Source organism: Dendrobates tinctorius, unplaced genomic scaffold (assembly GCF_039654945.1).
Source record: "Dendrobates tinctorius isolate UK_male_01 unplaced genomic scaffold, ASM3965494v1 ptg000107l, whole genome shotgun sequence".
Taxonomy (NCBI): Eukaryota; Metazoa; Chordata; class Amphibia; order Anura; family Dendrobatidae; genus Dendrobates; species Dendrobates tinctorius.
The window spans coordinates 9950665-9969135 of record NW_027361775.1 but is presented as its reverse complement, the minus strand read 5'-3'; the positions used below and the strand labels follow the sequence as shown (position 1 = coordinate 9969135).

Sequence of the window (18471 nt, the reverse complement as noted above, 5' to 3'; positions counted from 1 at the left end):
CTCCCTCCCTGCTGTATGCATGGCTCCTCCGTCCTCCCTCCCTGCTGTATGCATGGCTCCTCCGTCCTCCCTCCCTGCTGTATGCATGGCTCCTCCGTCCTCCCTCCCTGCTGTATGCATGGCTCCTCCGTCCTCCCTCCCTGCTGTATGCATGGCTCCTCCGTCCTCCCTCCCTGCTGTATGCATGGCTCCTCCGTCCTCCCTCCCTGCTGTATGCATGGCTCCTCCGTCCTCCCTCCCTGCTGTATGCATGGCTCCTCCGTCCTCCCTCCCTGCTGTATGCATGGCTCCTCCGTCCTCCCTCCCTGCTGTATGCATGGCTCCTCCGTCCTCCCTCCCTGCTGTATGCATGGCTCCTCCGTCCTCCCTCCCTGCTGTATGCATGGCTCCTCCGTCCTCCCTCCCTGCTGTATGCATGGCTCCTCCGTCCTCCCTCCCTGCTGTATGCATGGCTCCTCCGTCCTCCCTCCCTGCTGTATGCATGGCTCCTCCGTCCTCCCTCCCTGCTGTATGCATGGCTCCTCCGTCCTCCCCCTCCCTCCCTGCTGTATGCATGGCTCCTCCGTCCTCCCCCCCCCTCCCTGCTGTATGCATGGCTCCTCCGTCCCCCCCCCCCCCCCCCTGCTGTATGCATGGCTCCTCCGTCCTCCCCCCCTGCTGTATGCATGGCTCCTCCGTCCTCCCCCTGCAACAGAGAGATGCAAGGAGGAATTGCAGCGATCGCGTGAGGAGTGGGTGAGTATGATGTGACAGCCGCTGGCTCCTGCTGCTCCCCCTCCCCCGCCGACCCCCTGGGGCAATGACTCGTGTATAAGCCGAGGGAGTAGGGGGGTGTTTTCAGCACAAAAAAAGCGCTGAAGATCTTGGCTTATGCACGAGTATATACGGTATTTAGATTCTTGTCATATTACTGCCTTGTCATTTTTTTTGTTCCTGGTGGTGGAAAAATATTTTTCTTTTTGTAGGTTACAAAATACATCCTGTTCTCACATTCCTTATTAGTTCAGTGTGTTATTAGGTTAATTCCCAAGCAAAGGGTAACTGGTTCGAATCAAGGAGCAGCCTTGAAGAAGTTTTCCCAAGAAGATAGAAACTGCATCATTCAGCACATCGATGGTGGCCGGTTGGCCAACAAAATTGCCAACCTGCATCATGTGAGTGCCATGACAGTCAGAAGAATACAAACATGAAGTCTACTTTCAAAAGCCAAGAGGTTGGCATCCAGGCAAAATATCTGCCTCAACAAGTCGGCTCACCACATGGTCTATCCGTTCTGGTGTGACAAACATCAGTGGAGGTGGCTCGTATGCTTTGGCATAGTGAGATCACAGATGTCCATGCAACCGCCATGTGATGCATTTTACACAAGTCTGGAATGGTGGCCCAAAAAAAGGTCAAGGACCTTCGACTTCAATGTCATCATAAGAAGCATCGGCCCCAGTTTGCAAAAAAGTATGAAAAGTTGACAGTAGAAGTGTAACAAATGGAAACGGAGGCACAGATGGTGAAGTGCACATTCGTTTATTGAAATTTTTGTGGAACCACGGGACCACCCCCCGGGGGGCTTTGAAGGGGCGTGGCTAAGCAAGCCCCAGACTCCCGTAGTAAGCAGGGTCAGAATGGAAAGTGCGGGAGACGCAAGGAGCTACCTAAAGTTAGACTCCGGGGTCTGTGGAAGCTGACTGGTGGACAGGCTTGTACTACAAGTAGCGGAGAACTAGGCAGGAGATGTGGCTGGAGCGAGTATCGGGCAGCAGCTGGCACAGAGAGATGAAGGTGGTGCAGGCGTGGTCCTGGTAGGCGTGGATAGGCACGGGTAGGGCACACCGAGGAGACAAACCGGTATTGGCGAGGTGCAAGCAGAGCATGAACACGCAGATACAAGGAACCTGAGAGCTAGCAACAGGAAACACTTGTTGCTCAGGCACCTCCCTTAGGCCAGAGGTGCCTGAAATAGTGTGAGACACTCACCCATTGGATAAGACCCTCTTTAGGAAATAATGTGCTGTCTCTTTAAGAGACCGGAAGAACGCACGTGCCCTTAGAGCCGTGCCTGGAGACCTGCGGACCGCTTTCCGAGACCAGAAAGCGGCAGCAAAGGCAGAACACGCGGGACCCGGGATGGAGGCATCGGGAGAGAGCCCCAACAGGTAACGGGAATCGGACCGGGCACGGGGCGTATGGCGGTGTCGCTGCAAGGGGACCGGAACTATGCAGTGGCATTGTCGTTACAAGAAGATTAGAAACAGGTGCTTGGGAGTGGGCTAACGCGTCGAGAAACTGAATGATATATCAAGGTGGAGGAAGAGTGATGATAAAGGTTTGTTTCACAGCCAAAGGCGTTGGATACTTGACCAGAATCGATGGTTGTCTCCGTGTTAAGCTATACGTGAGTATCCTACAAGAAGAGTTACTTTGTACACTCGAGTAGGATGGGTATGAAAAGGACGACACAGTGTTCCAACAGGATAACAACCCGAAGCATACTTCGAGATTGGCAAAGAAATGGTTCAATAACGATGAAGTAGAGGTGCTGGATTGACCCCACACCTCAAACCAATCGAACACTAAGGCTGTGTTCACACACAGCGTTTTTTTAGCGGTTTTTACCGCGGTTTTCGCTATAAAACCGCTAAAAATAAGCTGCACAGTCATTTCTATGCATTATGCACTTTTTGTGCACATTGATGCGTTTTTTACCGCGAAAAAAACGCATCGCGGTAAACGCAGCATGCTCATTAATTTTGCGGATTTTCCCCATTTTAGGCCTCTTCCATGCGGTTTTAAACCGCTGCGGAAAAAAAACGCATCAAAAACGCATCAAAACTGCTCAAAAAGCGCAAGCGGAAAAATAGGTGCGGTTTCTGGGAAGGGATTCAGGTTTTTGAGCAGAAAATTTCTGCAACGTGTGCACTTAGCCTTATGGGTAGAGTTGAAAAAAAACCAAAAAAAAAAAACCTGTATATATACCCAAGTGAGTCTACCAGTATGCACCAACTTTGGGAACACGTAGATATGTTTAAATCTGATAACAACATGCCCGGAAGGATTCAGGCAGTATTGAAAGCCAAAGTTGGATTTACAAAATGCTAACAGAATAATAAAAATGTCAATTTAGATTTTAAAGGGCACAGGGCAAAAGCAGAAACTATGCTGTGACATGACCAGAATTTGCAAAACTAATCATATGCTAAATAGTTGTCAAATTTATGGTAGGCTCACCTACGAAGCAGTAGCCGATTGTGAGATATGGAGCCTGAAAGTCGAAAGTTCAAAACATTATTTGTTACCCTTTTGCTTGTCAGTGTAACTCAGAGTTGGCTTAAGGCTGTGTTCACACACAGCGTTTTTTTTTCTCATTTTTCCCGCGGATTTACCAAAAAATCCGCGGGAAAACGCAAAAAAGAAACTTCCCATTCATTTTAATGCTTGCACTTTTTGTGCATATTGATGCGTTTTTTACCGCAAAAAAAATGCTTTGCGGTAAAAAACGCAGCATGCTAATTAATTTTGCGGTAAATTCCGCATTTCTGGCTATTTTCTATAAGTCTGGGGCCTCACACTTTATATATGGAATTCTGTAGATAAGCCTCTGATGTCGGTGCCGGCAGCAAATAGTCGAAAAAAAGGTGACAGATTCCCTTTAAGGGCACAAAAATTAAACGTTTGAAAATTGCAAAATATTCAAAATTTTTGCCAAATTTCCATTTTTGTCATAAATAAACGCAAGTCATATTGAAGAAATTTTACTACCAACATTAAGTACAATATGTCACAAAAAAACAGTCTCTGAATCAGTGGCATCCGTTGAAGTGTTCCAGAGCTATATAACCTCATAAATTGACAGTGGTCAGAATTGTAAAAATTGGCTTGATCATTAAAGGGAACCTGTCACCCCCCCCGCAGGTGTTTTTAAGTAAAAGAGCCACCTTGTGCAGCACTAATGCTGCATTCTGTGAAAGTGGCTCTTTTAGGGTACCTTCCACCGCAGAAATAATCTTTTTTTAAAATTGGTCAGACATACCTGCTATTTGTCAAGGGGGCAGGTCTTTCCCCATCTGACAGAGACGCCTCACATACGTCAGTCATGTACTCCTGCATTGTGTCTCCGCCTCCAAATGTTTATTTTCAAATCCTGGCGCCTGCGCCGGCTATACTATGTATTCTTGGTTACCGTTGCCCGTCCTCTGTCATGACGTCGGTGGCCAGAGATCCGGCCCTGCAGTCGCTTATGGTTTATTCACACTGTGGGGTAGTAATCTCGGGCATGCGCAGTAGTTATCTGCGCCTGGAATAAAGTTTATAAGTGATTCGTGACGCCACCTGTGGTGTTCGGCAAGGGAGGTGTTAAGCCGACGCTGCAGACAGATCCTCTGGGATAGATGGTGTAGTGCAGCAATGATGTTGTAGCCTTCCACAGGTAGGGCTGTTGGTCCCAGGGCAGTGTAGCGGAATGTTTAGGAAGAGTGTGCAGTGTTTGGCACAGAGATAGCAGTGCTGAGGATGTTGCAGTAAAGAGGCAAGGACACAACAGGGTGCAGTTTCTTTACCTTTACTTGGCAAACGCAGTCCAGGGTTCTGATTACAGATGGCACAGGAGCAGGCTAGCCTGGAAGCAACTCAGGGATCTCTTTATCAGATGGGCTGTATAGTCTCCTTCCTAGCGCTGGCTTGAGGTACATGCAGTACTTTGTTACACTGAAGTTCCTCCTTATCTTCTCTTAGAACTACCTCGTATGGCAGACAGCTGTAGCCCTCTATCTCTCTTGGCTCACTCGTCGCTGTTGTGCCTCCGAGTCTTAGTTGGGAATAGAGCATTTACAGCTTCCTATTCCTCTGGTTTCTGTTGCAGGACCTTCAGTATCCATACAACCGTGGAGACCAGGCTCCAGACCATGCGCTCTCACTGGGAGGGAGCTCTCTATCCTCAGCTCAACCTCCAGCTTCTCTCCACACGTCTACACTCGTTACCCTCCTCACACTCACTCCTCATTTCCCCTCCTGGCCCTCAGAGAGCACTCCTCCCCCAATCCTGGTTCAGAGCTCCCTCTGCTGGCCTGGAGTGGGAACTGTGTTGCATGACATAGTTAACTGTTAGAGAGACCCTTCATTGCTTCCAAGCATGACATCACCCTCCCTGGAGGAAGGTAATGCCACTGTGGCGACCATACTCCTGGGGGTGCCACACTCTATTTTGTACGTATGAAATATTGGAAAAAGGAAAATGCAATATTACTATGAAAAATTACAGTGAAAAGGAAGGTACTTATCGCATAGATTGACAAATGTGTGTGAGCCCAACGCTGTTGGGTCCCTGACTTGATAAAGCACCTTTCCTTGCAAGAAGCCTACAATTTATAGGGCAAGAAGGGACCGCTGTGGGGATAGTGCTGTGGGGATGTTTTTCAGCAGCAGGGACATGGAAAATGAGCCGAGTCGAGTGGAAGGCGGTTGGTGTGAAATACAGGGATATTCTTCAGCAAAATCTGTTTCAGTGTGTTAGTGATTTGAGACTGGGGCGGATGGTCACCTTCCAACAGAACAATGATCAAAAGTATACTGCTAAAGCAACACTCGAGTCGTTTAAGGGGAACCATGCAAATGTTTTGGAGTGGCCTAGTCAAAGCCTAGATTTCAAAGGGGTTGTCCACTACTAAGACAACCCCTTCTTAAACTAAATGCTCAGCCAGGATAAAATAATTAAGCATATGCTCGCCTCCCGTGCCGACTTCGTTGTAGTTGTGTCTGCACTCGCGGTCCCTGGGTTGTGATGCCCTGCACTCATTCTGCAATGCCGTCACTGTCTCTGCCTTCGGATAAACTGAACATGAAGAGGAAATCTGATCTGGTGATGATCCCTGGCTTCCTCTCATTTTCAGTTTGTCCGAAGGCAGAGACAGTGACGCCAGCACTGATTGGGCACCAGCGTCGCATGTCACAACACCACATCACTGCTCCAGGGAGAGTGAGTGCCGACACTGCTGGAAAGGAGCTGGCACGGGAGATGAGTACAGTATAGGCTTTATTATTTTATCGGGGCCGAACATTTAGTTTAAGAAGTGGTTGTCCTAGTAGTGGTCAACCCCTTAAATCCAGTTGAGAATCTGTGGTCAGACTTGAAGATTGCTGTTCACCAGAGGAAACCATCTAACTTGGAGAAGCTGGAGCAGTTTTGCCTTGAGGAATGGGCAAACATTCTAGTGGCAAGGTGTGGAGCTGCTCATATGCAAAAAACTAATCATTAAAAGATACTTTATTATTAATTTATTAAAAAAAATTCTGAAAAAACTTTTTTAGAAAAACGGGCATGAAAAAATGCTGATTATATTTTTGAATCCAGCAACAGATTATAGAATAAATTCCAACGTCAGGCAAGGGATAACAACCTGTTTATCCCTTTAGGGCCCTATAACTCACCCCTGCCTGACAGCGGAGGTTGGCACCCTCTTGAAACGCAAATGGCGCCCCCGCTCCTCGGCGGCTTTCCCTACTCACCCTGTTGAATCCTATCTATAGAAAATCAAAACTAGAAGCAACAGATAGCTGGGTTCATTAGATTCACAATCAACAATAATAATAAATATCCCATGCCAAAAACCACCACAAATGAAAAATAGGTGAAAAATAGTAGCTGGATACAAAATTACTTATTGGGACATAAAGGGAGGAAAGATAACTAAAAGTCCCTATTTGATAATCCCCCTGCCTAACAGCGGAGCTTTTTCACCCTACGTTGTTCTGGTGCCCCCGCTCCGCGTAGGCTGACCCTTACAATAATAGCATACCTCCAAATAGACTCACCAAAGAGGGAAGGGGGTATCAGGATATAGCAAGGCCTAAATAAAAAAGATAAGTATCTAAGGACTATTCACACAAAATCCTCCCAAAAAGTCAAATAAAGATTTGTCTAAAAGCGAATCCAACATACAGGGTTATAGCGAATGATAATAGTAATAAAGGCAAGTGCAAATGGGAGAACTGGGCACTTATCAATCTATAGTACACAATTAGTGACCTCCTTTAGATACAGATATTAACCATGTCCAAGGTCACCAATAGTTATTATTGCATCCACTCCCACAAAAATAAGTCATTATCCACACAACTCGTATTCCACTATGCCCAAAAATAAGCCATTGTCCACACAGCCCATATTGCACTATACCCAGAATAAAGATCAGCAAAGAATAATAACAGATTCACAAGAACTTAGCTGATCGCTGGTAAGGTATCGCCTCGACGCGTCTCCCTCCTACGGTGCGGATGCCAATCCCGGACATACACACACACATACATACACTTGAGCTTGAGAGATAGAGAGAGAGATATATATATATAGATATAGATATATATATATGTGTATAGATATAGATATAGATATATATAGATAGATATGTGTGTGTGTATATATATATATCTATCTTGTATATAAAGCTCAAGTGTGTGTATGTATGTACAGTATGTCCGTGATTGGCATCCACACCTTCGCAGCTGCAGCCACAAAATTTGGCACAGTCACGCGTCTGGACCCCGAGAGTGTCCTAGGCTATGTTGTGAGGCAAAATTTTAACCCCCCGCGTTCCAATTCACCAAACAATTTTGTCCCTATCTACATAATGGGGAAAAAGTGTATCAAGCCCCGCCCCTCATTATGATGTCATAATGGTTGCCATGGCGACGCTGATGTCATCATAGGTTGCAAGCCCCGCCGCTCACTATGATGTCATAATGGTTGACTTGTTGACTATGGGATGGAGGATGTGTGATGGGTTTATGGGCACTGGACTATGGGATGGAGGATATGTATGACGGGTATATGGGCACGGGACTATGGGATGGAGGTTGTGTGATGGGTGTATGGGCACTGGACTATGGTATGGAGGATATGTATGATGGGTATATGGGCATGGGACTATGAGATGAAGGAGGTGTGATGGGTATACGGGCACTCGACTATGGGATGGCGAATATATATGATGGGTATATGGGCATGGGACTATGGGATGGAGGATGTGTGATGGGTATATGGGCACTCGACTATGGGATGGAGGATATGTATAATGAGTATATGGGCACGGGCCTATGGGATCGTGGATACGTATGATGGGTATATGGGCACGGGACTATGGGATGGAGGATGTGTGATGGGTATATGGGCATGGGACTATGGGATGGAGGATATGAATGATGGGTATATGGTCACGGGCCTATGAGATCGTGGATATGTATGATGGGTATATGGGCACGGGACTATGGGATAGAGGATCATTATAATTTGCTATAACTAACCACAGTCAGTTACTATGCCCGGGCAGCGCCGGGCTCTTCAGCTAGTGATGAAATGAAATAAGAATATTAGGAATCTCCATGTCTTTAAAGGAAACTTGTCAACTGAAAAAACGCTGTTAACCTGCAGATATGGGGTTAATATGCAGGTTAATAGCATTGTGCACCTGCTCGGGGCTACCACTTGGATCCACATAGCCAAGAGGAAATTAACTTTATTACCTCTGACAGTGTTCTGTTTCAGTCACGGGGGCAGCGCCGAGCAGGTTCACAACACTATTAATCTGCAGATTAGCCCCATATCTGCAGGTTACTTGCAATTTTTTCAGGTGACCGGTTCCCTTTAAGTCCGATCTATCTCTATATATAAAAATGAATGTGTGTGTGTGTGTATCACCAACCAATCACAAAGCATCTTTGATTTCACCAGAGCTGTTCAAAAGAAGCTGAGCTGTGATTGGTTTCTATGACCAACAGTTTTCCTTGCAAACAATCACTAAGCATCTCTCATTTCACCAGAGCTGGCTTAAAGTAGCTGAGCTGTGATTGGTTGCTATGACCAACAGTTTTCCCACTTGACAACACCTCAGCAGACACTGACATGGTGCCAGAAATATAGCATCCCTGGGAACATAAGCTCCCAGCCATTGTCTGCCCCCCTGAAAGGAGCAGAGATCATATGACCGAAATGAATCCCCCCTCCCGTGCCTATATCCCCATCACACATCCTCCATCCTGTAGGCACATCTTCCCTCTTAAAGGGATCATTGGTATGGAAGTCAGAGCAAATCCATCCAGCGCTTTGGTACTGACCCCATGGTCTCTTAAAGGGATCATTGGTATGGAATTTAGGGCAAATCCACTCTGCGCTTTGGCACTGATCCCAGGCCTTTCTTAAAGGGATCCCCAGTATGGAAGTCAGGGCAATTGCCTTCAAATGCTCTGGTACTGACCCCAGGCTCTCTTAAAGGGATCCCCGGTATGGAAGTTAGGGCAGATCCACTCAGCGCTCTGGTTCTGACCCAAGTCGACTTTTAAAGGGATCCTCGGTACGGAAGTGAGGGAAAATCCACTCTGCGCTTTGGTACTGACCCCAGGCGTCTCTTAAAGGGATCTCCGGTATGAAAGTTAGGGTAAATACCTCAGTGCTCTGATTCTCACCTCAGGCTTCTATTAAAGGGATCATTGGTATGGAAGTCAGGGCAAATCCACTCAGCGCTCTGGTTCTGACGCCAGGCCTCTCTTAAAGGGATCTCCAATATGGAAGTTAGGACCGTTCCACTCAGCGCTCTGATTCTGACTCCAGGTTGATGGGATGATGTGGGATATTATTGGTAGTTGTCCGGTGGCTCTGGCTGATGGGATGATGTGGGATATTAGGAGTAGTAGTCCGGTGGCTCTGGCTGACGGGATGATGTGGGATATTATGGGTAGTTGTCCGGTGGCTCTGGCTGACGGGATGATGTGGGATATTAGTGGTAGTAGTCCGGTGGCTCTGCCTGATGGGACGATGTGGGATATTATGGGTAGTAGTCCGGTAGCTCTGGCTGACGGGATGATGTGGGATATTATAGTGAATGTGGCTATGCGGAGTGGGCGGGGCTCTACACTCAGATAGAGATATATATATATATATATATATATATATATATATATATATATATATATATTCATTATAATTTGTTGTAACTAACCGTAGTTAGGTACTATGCCCGGGCAGCGCCGGGCTCTTCAGCTAGTGATAATATAAAATTAACTCGTGCAATAAATGTCTTAAAAACGGTGGAGCAAAATACCAGAATTTCTGATTATTCTTGTTGCCAAACCTTAAGGCTGTGTGCACACGATGCAGATTTGCAGCGGATCCGCAGCGGATTTTACCGCGCAGAAACGTTGCATTTCTGCATTGTTATGTACAGTAGCCTTAAAATCAATGTAAAAAAAAAAAACCGCTGTGCAGACGCTGCGGATTTTTCCGCGCGGTTTTCCCGCGGTACAAAATCCGCAGCATGTTACTTCTTTTATGCGGTTTTCCATCTCCCCTGTCACCAAATCCGCAGGGGGAAAACCGCAATGAAAAACCGCAAGGAAACCGCAGGAAAAATGGAAGAAATCCGCAGGAAAAATGCAGGTCATTTGACCTGCGGATTTCTTCCATTCTGCGCGGAAAAATCCGCAGGGCTAAAAAGTCCGTCTGCACTCAGCCTAAAAAAGAAAAAACAAAACAAAAAAATTTTTTTGTACCCCAAATTTGTATCAATAAAATGTCATCTTACCAGACAAAAAACAAACCCTCTAACACTGTTATATCATTGGAAAAATTCACGTTACAAGTCTCCTAAAATGACACATATCCCTTTTTTCCACAATTTAAAGGGAATCTGTTATGCGATTTATGCTGTTTGTGAAGGCAGTATGAATTGGCACCTGATTGTTCGATTCTAGCCAGGCATAGTCTTCTGAAGCGCTCCGATGTTTCAGAGAAAAGATACTTTAAAGGACCGTAGCATGAGACGAGACTAGTCTGGGAAAGGCCCCGGCCAGCTCTGGCACTGCTTCAGGTGATTAACAGGTCTCTTTCTGGAGGAGAGATCTGTCAATTACCTGCAGTGGCAATGGACTATTCTCTGGCTATGTTCCCTGTCTGGCTCTCCAAAGTATATGTATCTGAAATGTCAGAGCGTTTCTGAGAATTATATACTTGCAATCGTGCAGCCAGGTAGCCTAACATTTGGGCAGCATGTATAGGCTGACAGATTCCTTGTTTAAGGGAAAACAAAACCTTTTACATGTTTAGTAGCATTGAAATCACGCTGACCTGGGAAATCATGGTGCCAGGTGTTTTTTACAACACAATGAACACCAGAAAAAAACCTGCACCATCCCAACACTGATTGCGAAATAAGTGTATATTTTGACATTTCATCACACTTTAAAATGTTCTGCTCATTTTAAAGTGCATTGTATAATGTAATGAATTGTATCATTCAAAACTTCAACACATTGCACAAAAAACAAGCTGTCACTTGGAAATGTCAATTGATAGAGTAAATGGGGAAAAAAGAGAGAAAAAACAAGTGGAAAAGAAAATGAAAAATTGCCAGGTCACAAATGGATTAAAAGAATTTGACTGTTAGCATATAAGGTGAGAGTTCGGGCTTGAGTTCTTATAGAATTTGCTCTTCCTCAACAGATATCCCTATTTTAACGTTTGACGATGATGGTACACTCTTGTACAGCCCAAAATCAGTGGTTGCAGGTCGCTTCAATGCCATGGAAAAAAGAATACAAGACATGAAGGATAAAAGGGAAAATTTATCTCCTACAGGTAGGAAAAATGCTGGTTCGTCACTTGCCATAGATGTGTAATTTTTACCCACTGTAAATGCTGCTGTTCTACTTTATCTTTTTATATCCTGCTCTCTTTCATTTCCTGTTAAATTTACTAGAAATGTGAAAAGTTTACAGTGATATTTTATCTTAAAAGTAGGATATTTAAGTAGAAGCAATAGTAATTTCCTTATCTAAAACAATTTCTTGAAACAAAAGCCAACAACAGTGGAGGATATACACTCCCCACAAAAAAAAAAATTGAATTAGATAAAAATAATGTGAATGTCTCAATAACATGTCATGTGGCCTTGAGCATCATTTACAGCCTGACAACGGTGTCTCATGCTGTTCACAAGTGGAGTTATTGTCTGCTGAGGCATAGCATTCCATTCCTCTTGAAGGGTGGCCCTCAGGTCATTAAGGTTCTGGAGTACAGAGTTATGAGCCTCTACATGGCTACTCAGCAGATCCCATAGGTTTTTGATGAAATTCAGTTCTGAAGAAAGTTCAGACCACGCCATTTGAGGTACCCCAGTCTCCAGCAGAAGTTCCCTAATGATTTGAGTGCAATGAGCTGAAGCATTGTCATCCATGAAGATGAAATTAGACCTTTGTTCATGCAGAGGCACAATGACCGGATTAATAATGTTATTCAAGTAATAGGGTCTTGTCACAGAGTATAGGGTAGTTTTGTACGGACTAGACATACCAGCCCACACTGTAACACCACCACCACCAAAGGTGCGTTTGGTGAGGACAGTCGGTGATGCATAGCGCTGTCCTTAACATCTCCAACACCATTTGCAGCCATAATTTCTGCTCAGCGTGAATTGACTTTCATCCACGTCCAACATAAATGCTCCCCGGCCTAGGCAAGACAATGGTTTGTTTAGGTAGCCTTGCAGGTTGTCTTGGGCGCAGACTACTCTGATGTTAACAGTTTTGAATGGTCTGATGTGACACTTGGGTGTGTCTCACCTCCCTTAAATGTGCCTGGAGTTGTGTGGCATTTATCATGTGGTTCATTTGGTGAGGGATGTGACCAAAGGATGTCCACTTTATGCCTTTACGTGACTCTTCCAGTCTCTCTCTATCTCTGTTGAAACCTGCTGATTACACTCTGTGGCGCTGTAAGCTCAGGGGCCACATCTGTCTGAGAACATCCTGCTTGAATGGCGTGGTACTGCTGATGAATTGTTAGGTGTCATCTTGGTCTCATTATGTCAAAATGTGAACAGCATGATGTGAGGGATTGTTTAATACCAATTCTAATTGAACACCCAAATTTATTGCCTGATTTATGTTGCAAATTTTTCCATTAAGCTTTGTTCGAGAGTGACCTTGCTCCACTGCAGCTTCCCTACCCCCGGTATGCTACTCTAAAATCAGACTAATAAGATGCACCACCATTTTATTTAAATTAAGGAAAAGATTTTTTTTTTTTCATCTTCCTCCACAAAACTTGGGGTACGTCTTATGGTCCACTGAGTCTTATAGACTGCAAAATTCAGTGACTTTTTTGTTTGCATCAGTAATTCACCACTATTTTTACAGAATATAGCGATTCTTCTGCCCCTACATTATTCTCCTGTGAGATTATATAGCAAAAACCTGGTGAAAAATTCCCTTTTAAACCAATTAAGAACATTTCCAAAACCTTACTTACTGGGTATAATAAGTGTGGCCACACTGTCTAATCTCAGCTGCTCTTCTTTTACTGCCAGTCTTGTTTGCAGTTGTCAGTTGCTGGTTTTAGTGCTGAAGTTGCTATATCTATTGTGACTTTTATATATTAATAGAAAAATAATCATCATTTTTTTTTCTTTTTCTTTTCCAGCTTCTCAGATGTCACAGACATGTAATACTTCATCACATGAACCATCACTTGGAAATAGTCCTACAATCTTGTCAAACTCTCCACACGGTACGTCAAAATAATGACATGCCCTTAAAAGCTTTGGTGTCCCTCTGTGTAGTAGGAAGAAAAATACCCCAATACACCCAATCACTGCACATGACGCTCTGTGTGAGTCAGTGCAAAACATTTTCTGGCTTCTTTTTTTCTTCTGATTTTTACTCCTAAAGTAAATTTAAACCTGTGATCTTCCGATCACTTATACTATTTACTGCAATACCACAGTATTTCTGTTTCATAGTGTAAATCTTAGGCTAGTTTCACATTAGCGTTTTTTTGCGCAGCGCATCGTGCGCATAAAAAACGCAATGAAAAACGCATGCAAACGCAAAAAAACATGCGTTTTTTTAGCGTCATGCGTTCGCTGATGCGTCCAAAAAACGCAGTGTTGCTTGCGTTTTACATGCGTTTGCGTTTTTTATGCACATGCGTTTCTAGGTGTGACAATTCACATTCCTTGAAAAACAATAGAAACAGAGTACACCAATGGGAGACCAGTGGGCGTGTGTTCTTGGAATGTTTTATATAGACCCTGTTATATGAATTCCTCAGATTTTGCTGCTGTTTCCGATGTCAAGATGGACCTGCGTCTGGATAATTTCCGATTCAAGTTGGATCTTGACATTGCGCTGTCTCAGGCGTATGCCTTTTCTTGCCAGCAACAAAGGGAGAGGGAGAGATAGCAGAGACGGCAGCGGCGTCGGTTTTGGAGGCATCCAATAATTGAACTCCGGGAAAGCCGTTGAGCGTATCACACGCTGTACAGCGAGCTCCAGGAAAACCTGGAGAAATTTGCTGACTATACCCGGATGTCCCAGCAAAGCTTCCTGGACTTGCTTGGTATGGTTGAAGGAATCATCCGGAGACGGGACACTCAGCTCCGGCGTGCCATTCCTCCCGAAGAAAGGCTCCTTGTCACCTTACGGTATGTAATCTTTTTATGTTTGCATAATTTTTTATTTTTTTTTGTGGCTAAAAAATTGTGTTTTTTGGTAATGAATTTTAACATTATTTTTGGGAAATTGCTTTTTTGCATAATGGTTTTTCTTCTGTCATGTACTAATCACAAGCCTTTATATAATGTTTTTCTGCTATGTTGTATTAAAAAACCATGCAAAATAGTTATGCCATGTACTTTTTTATTTTCAGTGTTTTTATTAATACCCTAGACAGAAATATAAATTATTTTTCTTTTAATGTTTTGCAGGTTCCTGGCAACTGGAGAGAGTCTTTCATCCCTGCATTTCCAGTACCGGCTGTGAATCTCCACTTTATCCGGGATTGTTGCCGACACCTGCAGGGCTCTGTGGGATGTTCTGTGTCCGGAGTTTCTGCCCTTGCGGGGCAACGATTCCCAGACTTTTAAAAACTCTGATATGGGCCGGAGGTTGTACGGCAACCAGTTCAATTTTCCACTGCACGGCCTCTTCCCCAAACCCAAGCTCCACCACTGCCATTTGTAGTTGTTGGGGATGAGGCATTTCAGATGTGCCAAAACCTGCTCAAGCCGTACTCCAGCCGTGACTTGGACCACTCCAAGAAAGTATTCAATTACAGGCTTACGAGGGCACGCAGGACTGTAGAGTGCGCCTTTGGCAATCTAGTGTCAAGATGGCGAATTCTCAGCACCGCCATCAATCTCAAACTGGAAACAGTGGATGAGGTGGTGAAGGCGTGCGTGGTTCTGCACAATTTTGTTAAAGCAAAGGAGCGGCCGAACTTTGACATGGATGAACCTGCTGCCAACCCTTTGCCAGATTTTACTCAGCACCCTCTTCGGTCATCAGTCGAAGTTGCCCAAATGAGGGACCAATTTGCGGACTTCTTATCCGATGTGGGTCATGTAGCATGGCAGGATCAAATGGTGTAATAGCTTTGTTGTTTGTTAATAATAAAATACCTGTTTTTTTTATACCTGTACCCAGTGTACTGTGTCTTAATACACTCCACTACTCGCCTGCCCAGGTGTCCAGTGAAATCAGGATGCTGTGCTTCCTGACAGTACTAGGACTCCTGACCAGGTGACACTACATATAAAAGTTGTATGACCTTCCTCATTTCTCCAGTCCGTGTTCATAAGGCATATTGCAGAGAAGGTGTAGATAATGCAACTAATATTTATATCACCTTGCCTAAGTATATTGATTTTGGGATGCAGTAGCATCCTTCACTCTGTCTGATAACTGACCATGTGATTAAAAATATTAGTTGTAGTATCTCCACTGTCGCACACTGTCGCACGCAGACTGGAGAGATGATAAAGGTTTATACAACGTTTACAGTCCCCTGGCCTGGTGTCATAATGAATTGATGATGCCCCCAAAAAACGCATCCTGACTTCAGAAATTTTGGACCCCTGGCCAGGTGAATAGACATAGGAGTTAACCTCAAGCATCTCTCCAGTCTGTGTGCAATAGATAATGAAGACTGAAGCGACGCTGCAGATTAGAACTCATAGGTATACTCACCTGGCCAGGTGTGCTAAATAGTTATGACACCAGGCCAGGGTATTTGTAGATATGGCCTGTAATTTCTCCATCATCTATTCAGTCTATTTGCCACAGACTGTATAGATGATGTGGTTCATTACAAGATAACTAGAATCCCCTGGCCTTGTGTCACAAAGAGTGAAATGAGGATGGGCAAAACACACCATCCTCAATTCACTCTTTATGACACCTGGCAAGGTGAGAATAGATATGCCTTGCACCCTCCACCATCAGTCTGACCAATATTAGCAGACTGAAGAGCCTGGTGGATGAAAATGCAAGTCATATATTTGTGTTTTTGACATCATATAGCTCCAGGACTGACACAAGAAACATGTGTCAGTACTGGAGCTATGAGGTGTCAAAAACGCAAAGTGTACAGCGCAGTGTGTGCAGGCGGCGAAAGACACAATAACCAAACATTATTTTCAAATCAAACTTAAAAATGTATTTAAATAAAAGAAATTAAGATTTAAAAAAAAATTAAATAAATAAATTTACTTGGGGTCAGTTGGTGGAAACTGGGGTGTGTGGAGGGATGAGGAACGGCTTAGAGTGGAGGAAGGGGTTCTAGGGGAAGGAGGAACCAAAGAAATGGGGGAAGGCAGCGGAGGCAAGGAAAGTTGGGAAGTGGGAGTAGGGAGGGATAGAGTCCTCCTTTTTTTTTTTTTTTTTTTTTTTTTTATGATGGTGGCCCGTCGGGGTGCTGCTGTCCTGCCTGGAGCCTGAGGACTGGCTCGACCCCGGGGCCCGCCTTGAGCCTGTGGACCGGCTGGAGCTGGGGAACTGCCTGGAGCTTGTGGACCGCCTTCCAGGATCCTGTAGCTGCTGTGGCATGCTGGTGGTGGTGGTGGATGTCCTGGCAGGGGCCGTAAATAGTGAATGCGGGTCCCCCAGCTGATGCTGCTCCGAGGTGGTGGTGCTGGTGGTAGTGGCGGTCCATGCAGGCGTGTTGGCGGTGGCGGTCCATACCGGGGTGGTCCTCCCGGTGGTGGTGATGGTGGTGGCGGCGGTGTTGCCCCAGTCAGGGGTGGTGCTCCGGGTGTTGGTGCTGGTGGTGACGACGGGCCATCCAGTGGTGGTGGCGGCAGCAGTGGTGGGCCAGGCAGGAGCAGCGCTTGGCATGGTGACGTTGGCGGGGAAGTGTCCAGCTGCACTCGGACTTGGGGCGGTATAATGGTGTCCGGCATTGCTTGGAAGTGTGGTGGCCGTGCAGTGATATGCAGCAGAAGTAGGTAATGCTGTGAATCGAGTCAGCGGTGGCACCGGTGGAAATGCCACCGCTGACTGCTGCATATACCTACTCTGCTGCATAGCCTGCATAAAAGCATTGTTGCAGGCCTGCATGACAGTCAACTGGAGTTCAGGGGTAAGGTGTTCCGCCGTGTCCCGAGCTATTTGTGTATAAAAATGATGCGCTGGTCTGGCGAGGTCGACTTCCAGGCGCTCAAGGCGTCTCTCGATAGACTTGTAGCGTTGGTCCAAAATGAGGAAACCGCTCTCAAGTCTATCGGATAGTGCCTTGAGGCTACTCTGAAAGACCGAGCTCAATTCAATGAACTCGGGCATGACAGGCCTGTCCGAGGTCCTCTGCCGCTGCTGGCGGGAAGTGCCCGCAAAACCAGTGGCAGAGACCAGGGACAGGGGAACACCTGAGCGACCAGCTTCCTGGTCTCCAGATGACTGTGGTGCAGACCTGGAAGGTGCTTCCTCGCTGATGGATGGCTGGGATGGGTCCGGGGCAGCTTGATGAAGGACTGCTTCGGGCCCAGGTTGCAGGGTGCTGCTCCAGGTGCTGTGAAAAGAAAGAAATTACTACCATAAATTAACAATCGCCAACTCCTGTGGAATAGAAAAGCACAGAATAAAACACAATACAACTAGAAAATACTTACGTTCGGGAGGCAAAGACCGGTCTTAAAAATGCCAAGGCACGATGATATCGGTATTTCGTGCCGGTCCTTGCCGCAGCACCACTGCGAACCTGCTTCTCCTGACGGATATCCCTGTTGAAGCGGTCCTTCATCGAGCGCCAACGGGTTCTGACTTTGTTCACTGTGGGTAAAAAAAAAAAAAAAAAAATAAGAGTATGCACTGGAGGCCGTGATCACCCAACTGTGTGTGATGCTAGAAACTCCATGGAGTTACTAGCATCACACACAGTTGGGTGATCCCGGCCAAGATCACTGCTGCATCACACTGCATTTATATACTTAAGAAAATCCTTTCGGACCCGGGGAGAGGCGTTGTCCCAGCGATTCGGCCACCTCGTTCCAGAGCCGCTGGATCACCATGTTGTCCGAGTGCAGTTGGTGACGAGTGTCCCACAGCGGGACTCGCTCCTGGACTAAACGGATGAGCTCGTCATTGTCCAGGGCAAGGTCCTCCTCCCGTTGTGGAGCCTAGAAAAGAAAGACAAACATTAATCTTAGAAATATTTTAAAATGA

General features: G+C 45.6%; 1 protein-coding gene across 3 annotated transcripts in view; it reads left to right on the top strand.

Moving 5' to 3' along the window:
- MCPH1 (microcephalin 1) overlaps positions 1 to 18471 on the top strand; it is a 461844-nt gene that overhangs the window by 22768 nt on the left and 420605 nt on the right. For all 3 annotated transcript variants that reach the window (XM_073589174.1, XM_073589176.1, XM_073589175.1), the window contains exons 6-7: positions 11480 to 11614; positions 13457 to 13543. In XM_073589174.1, coding sequence (XP_073445275.1) covers positions 11480 to 11614; positions 13457 to 13543 — 222 coding nt within the window. The remainder of the gene's footprint in view (positions 1 to 11479; positions 11615 to 13456; positions 13544 to 18471) is intronic.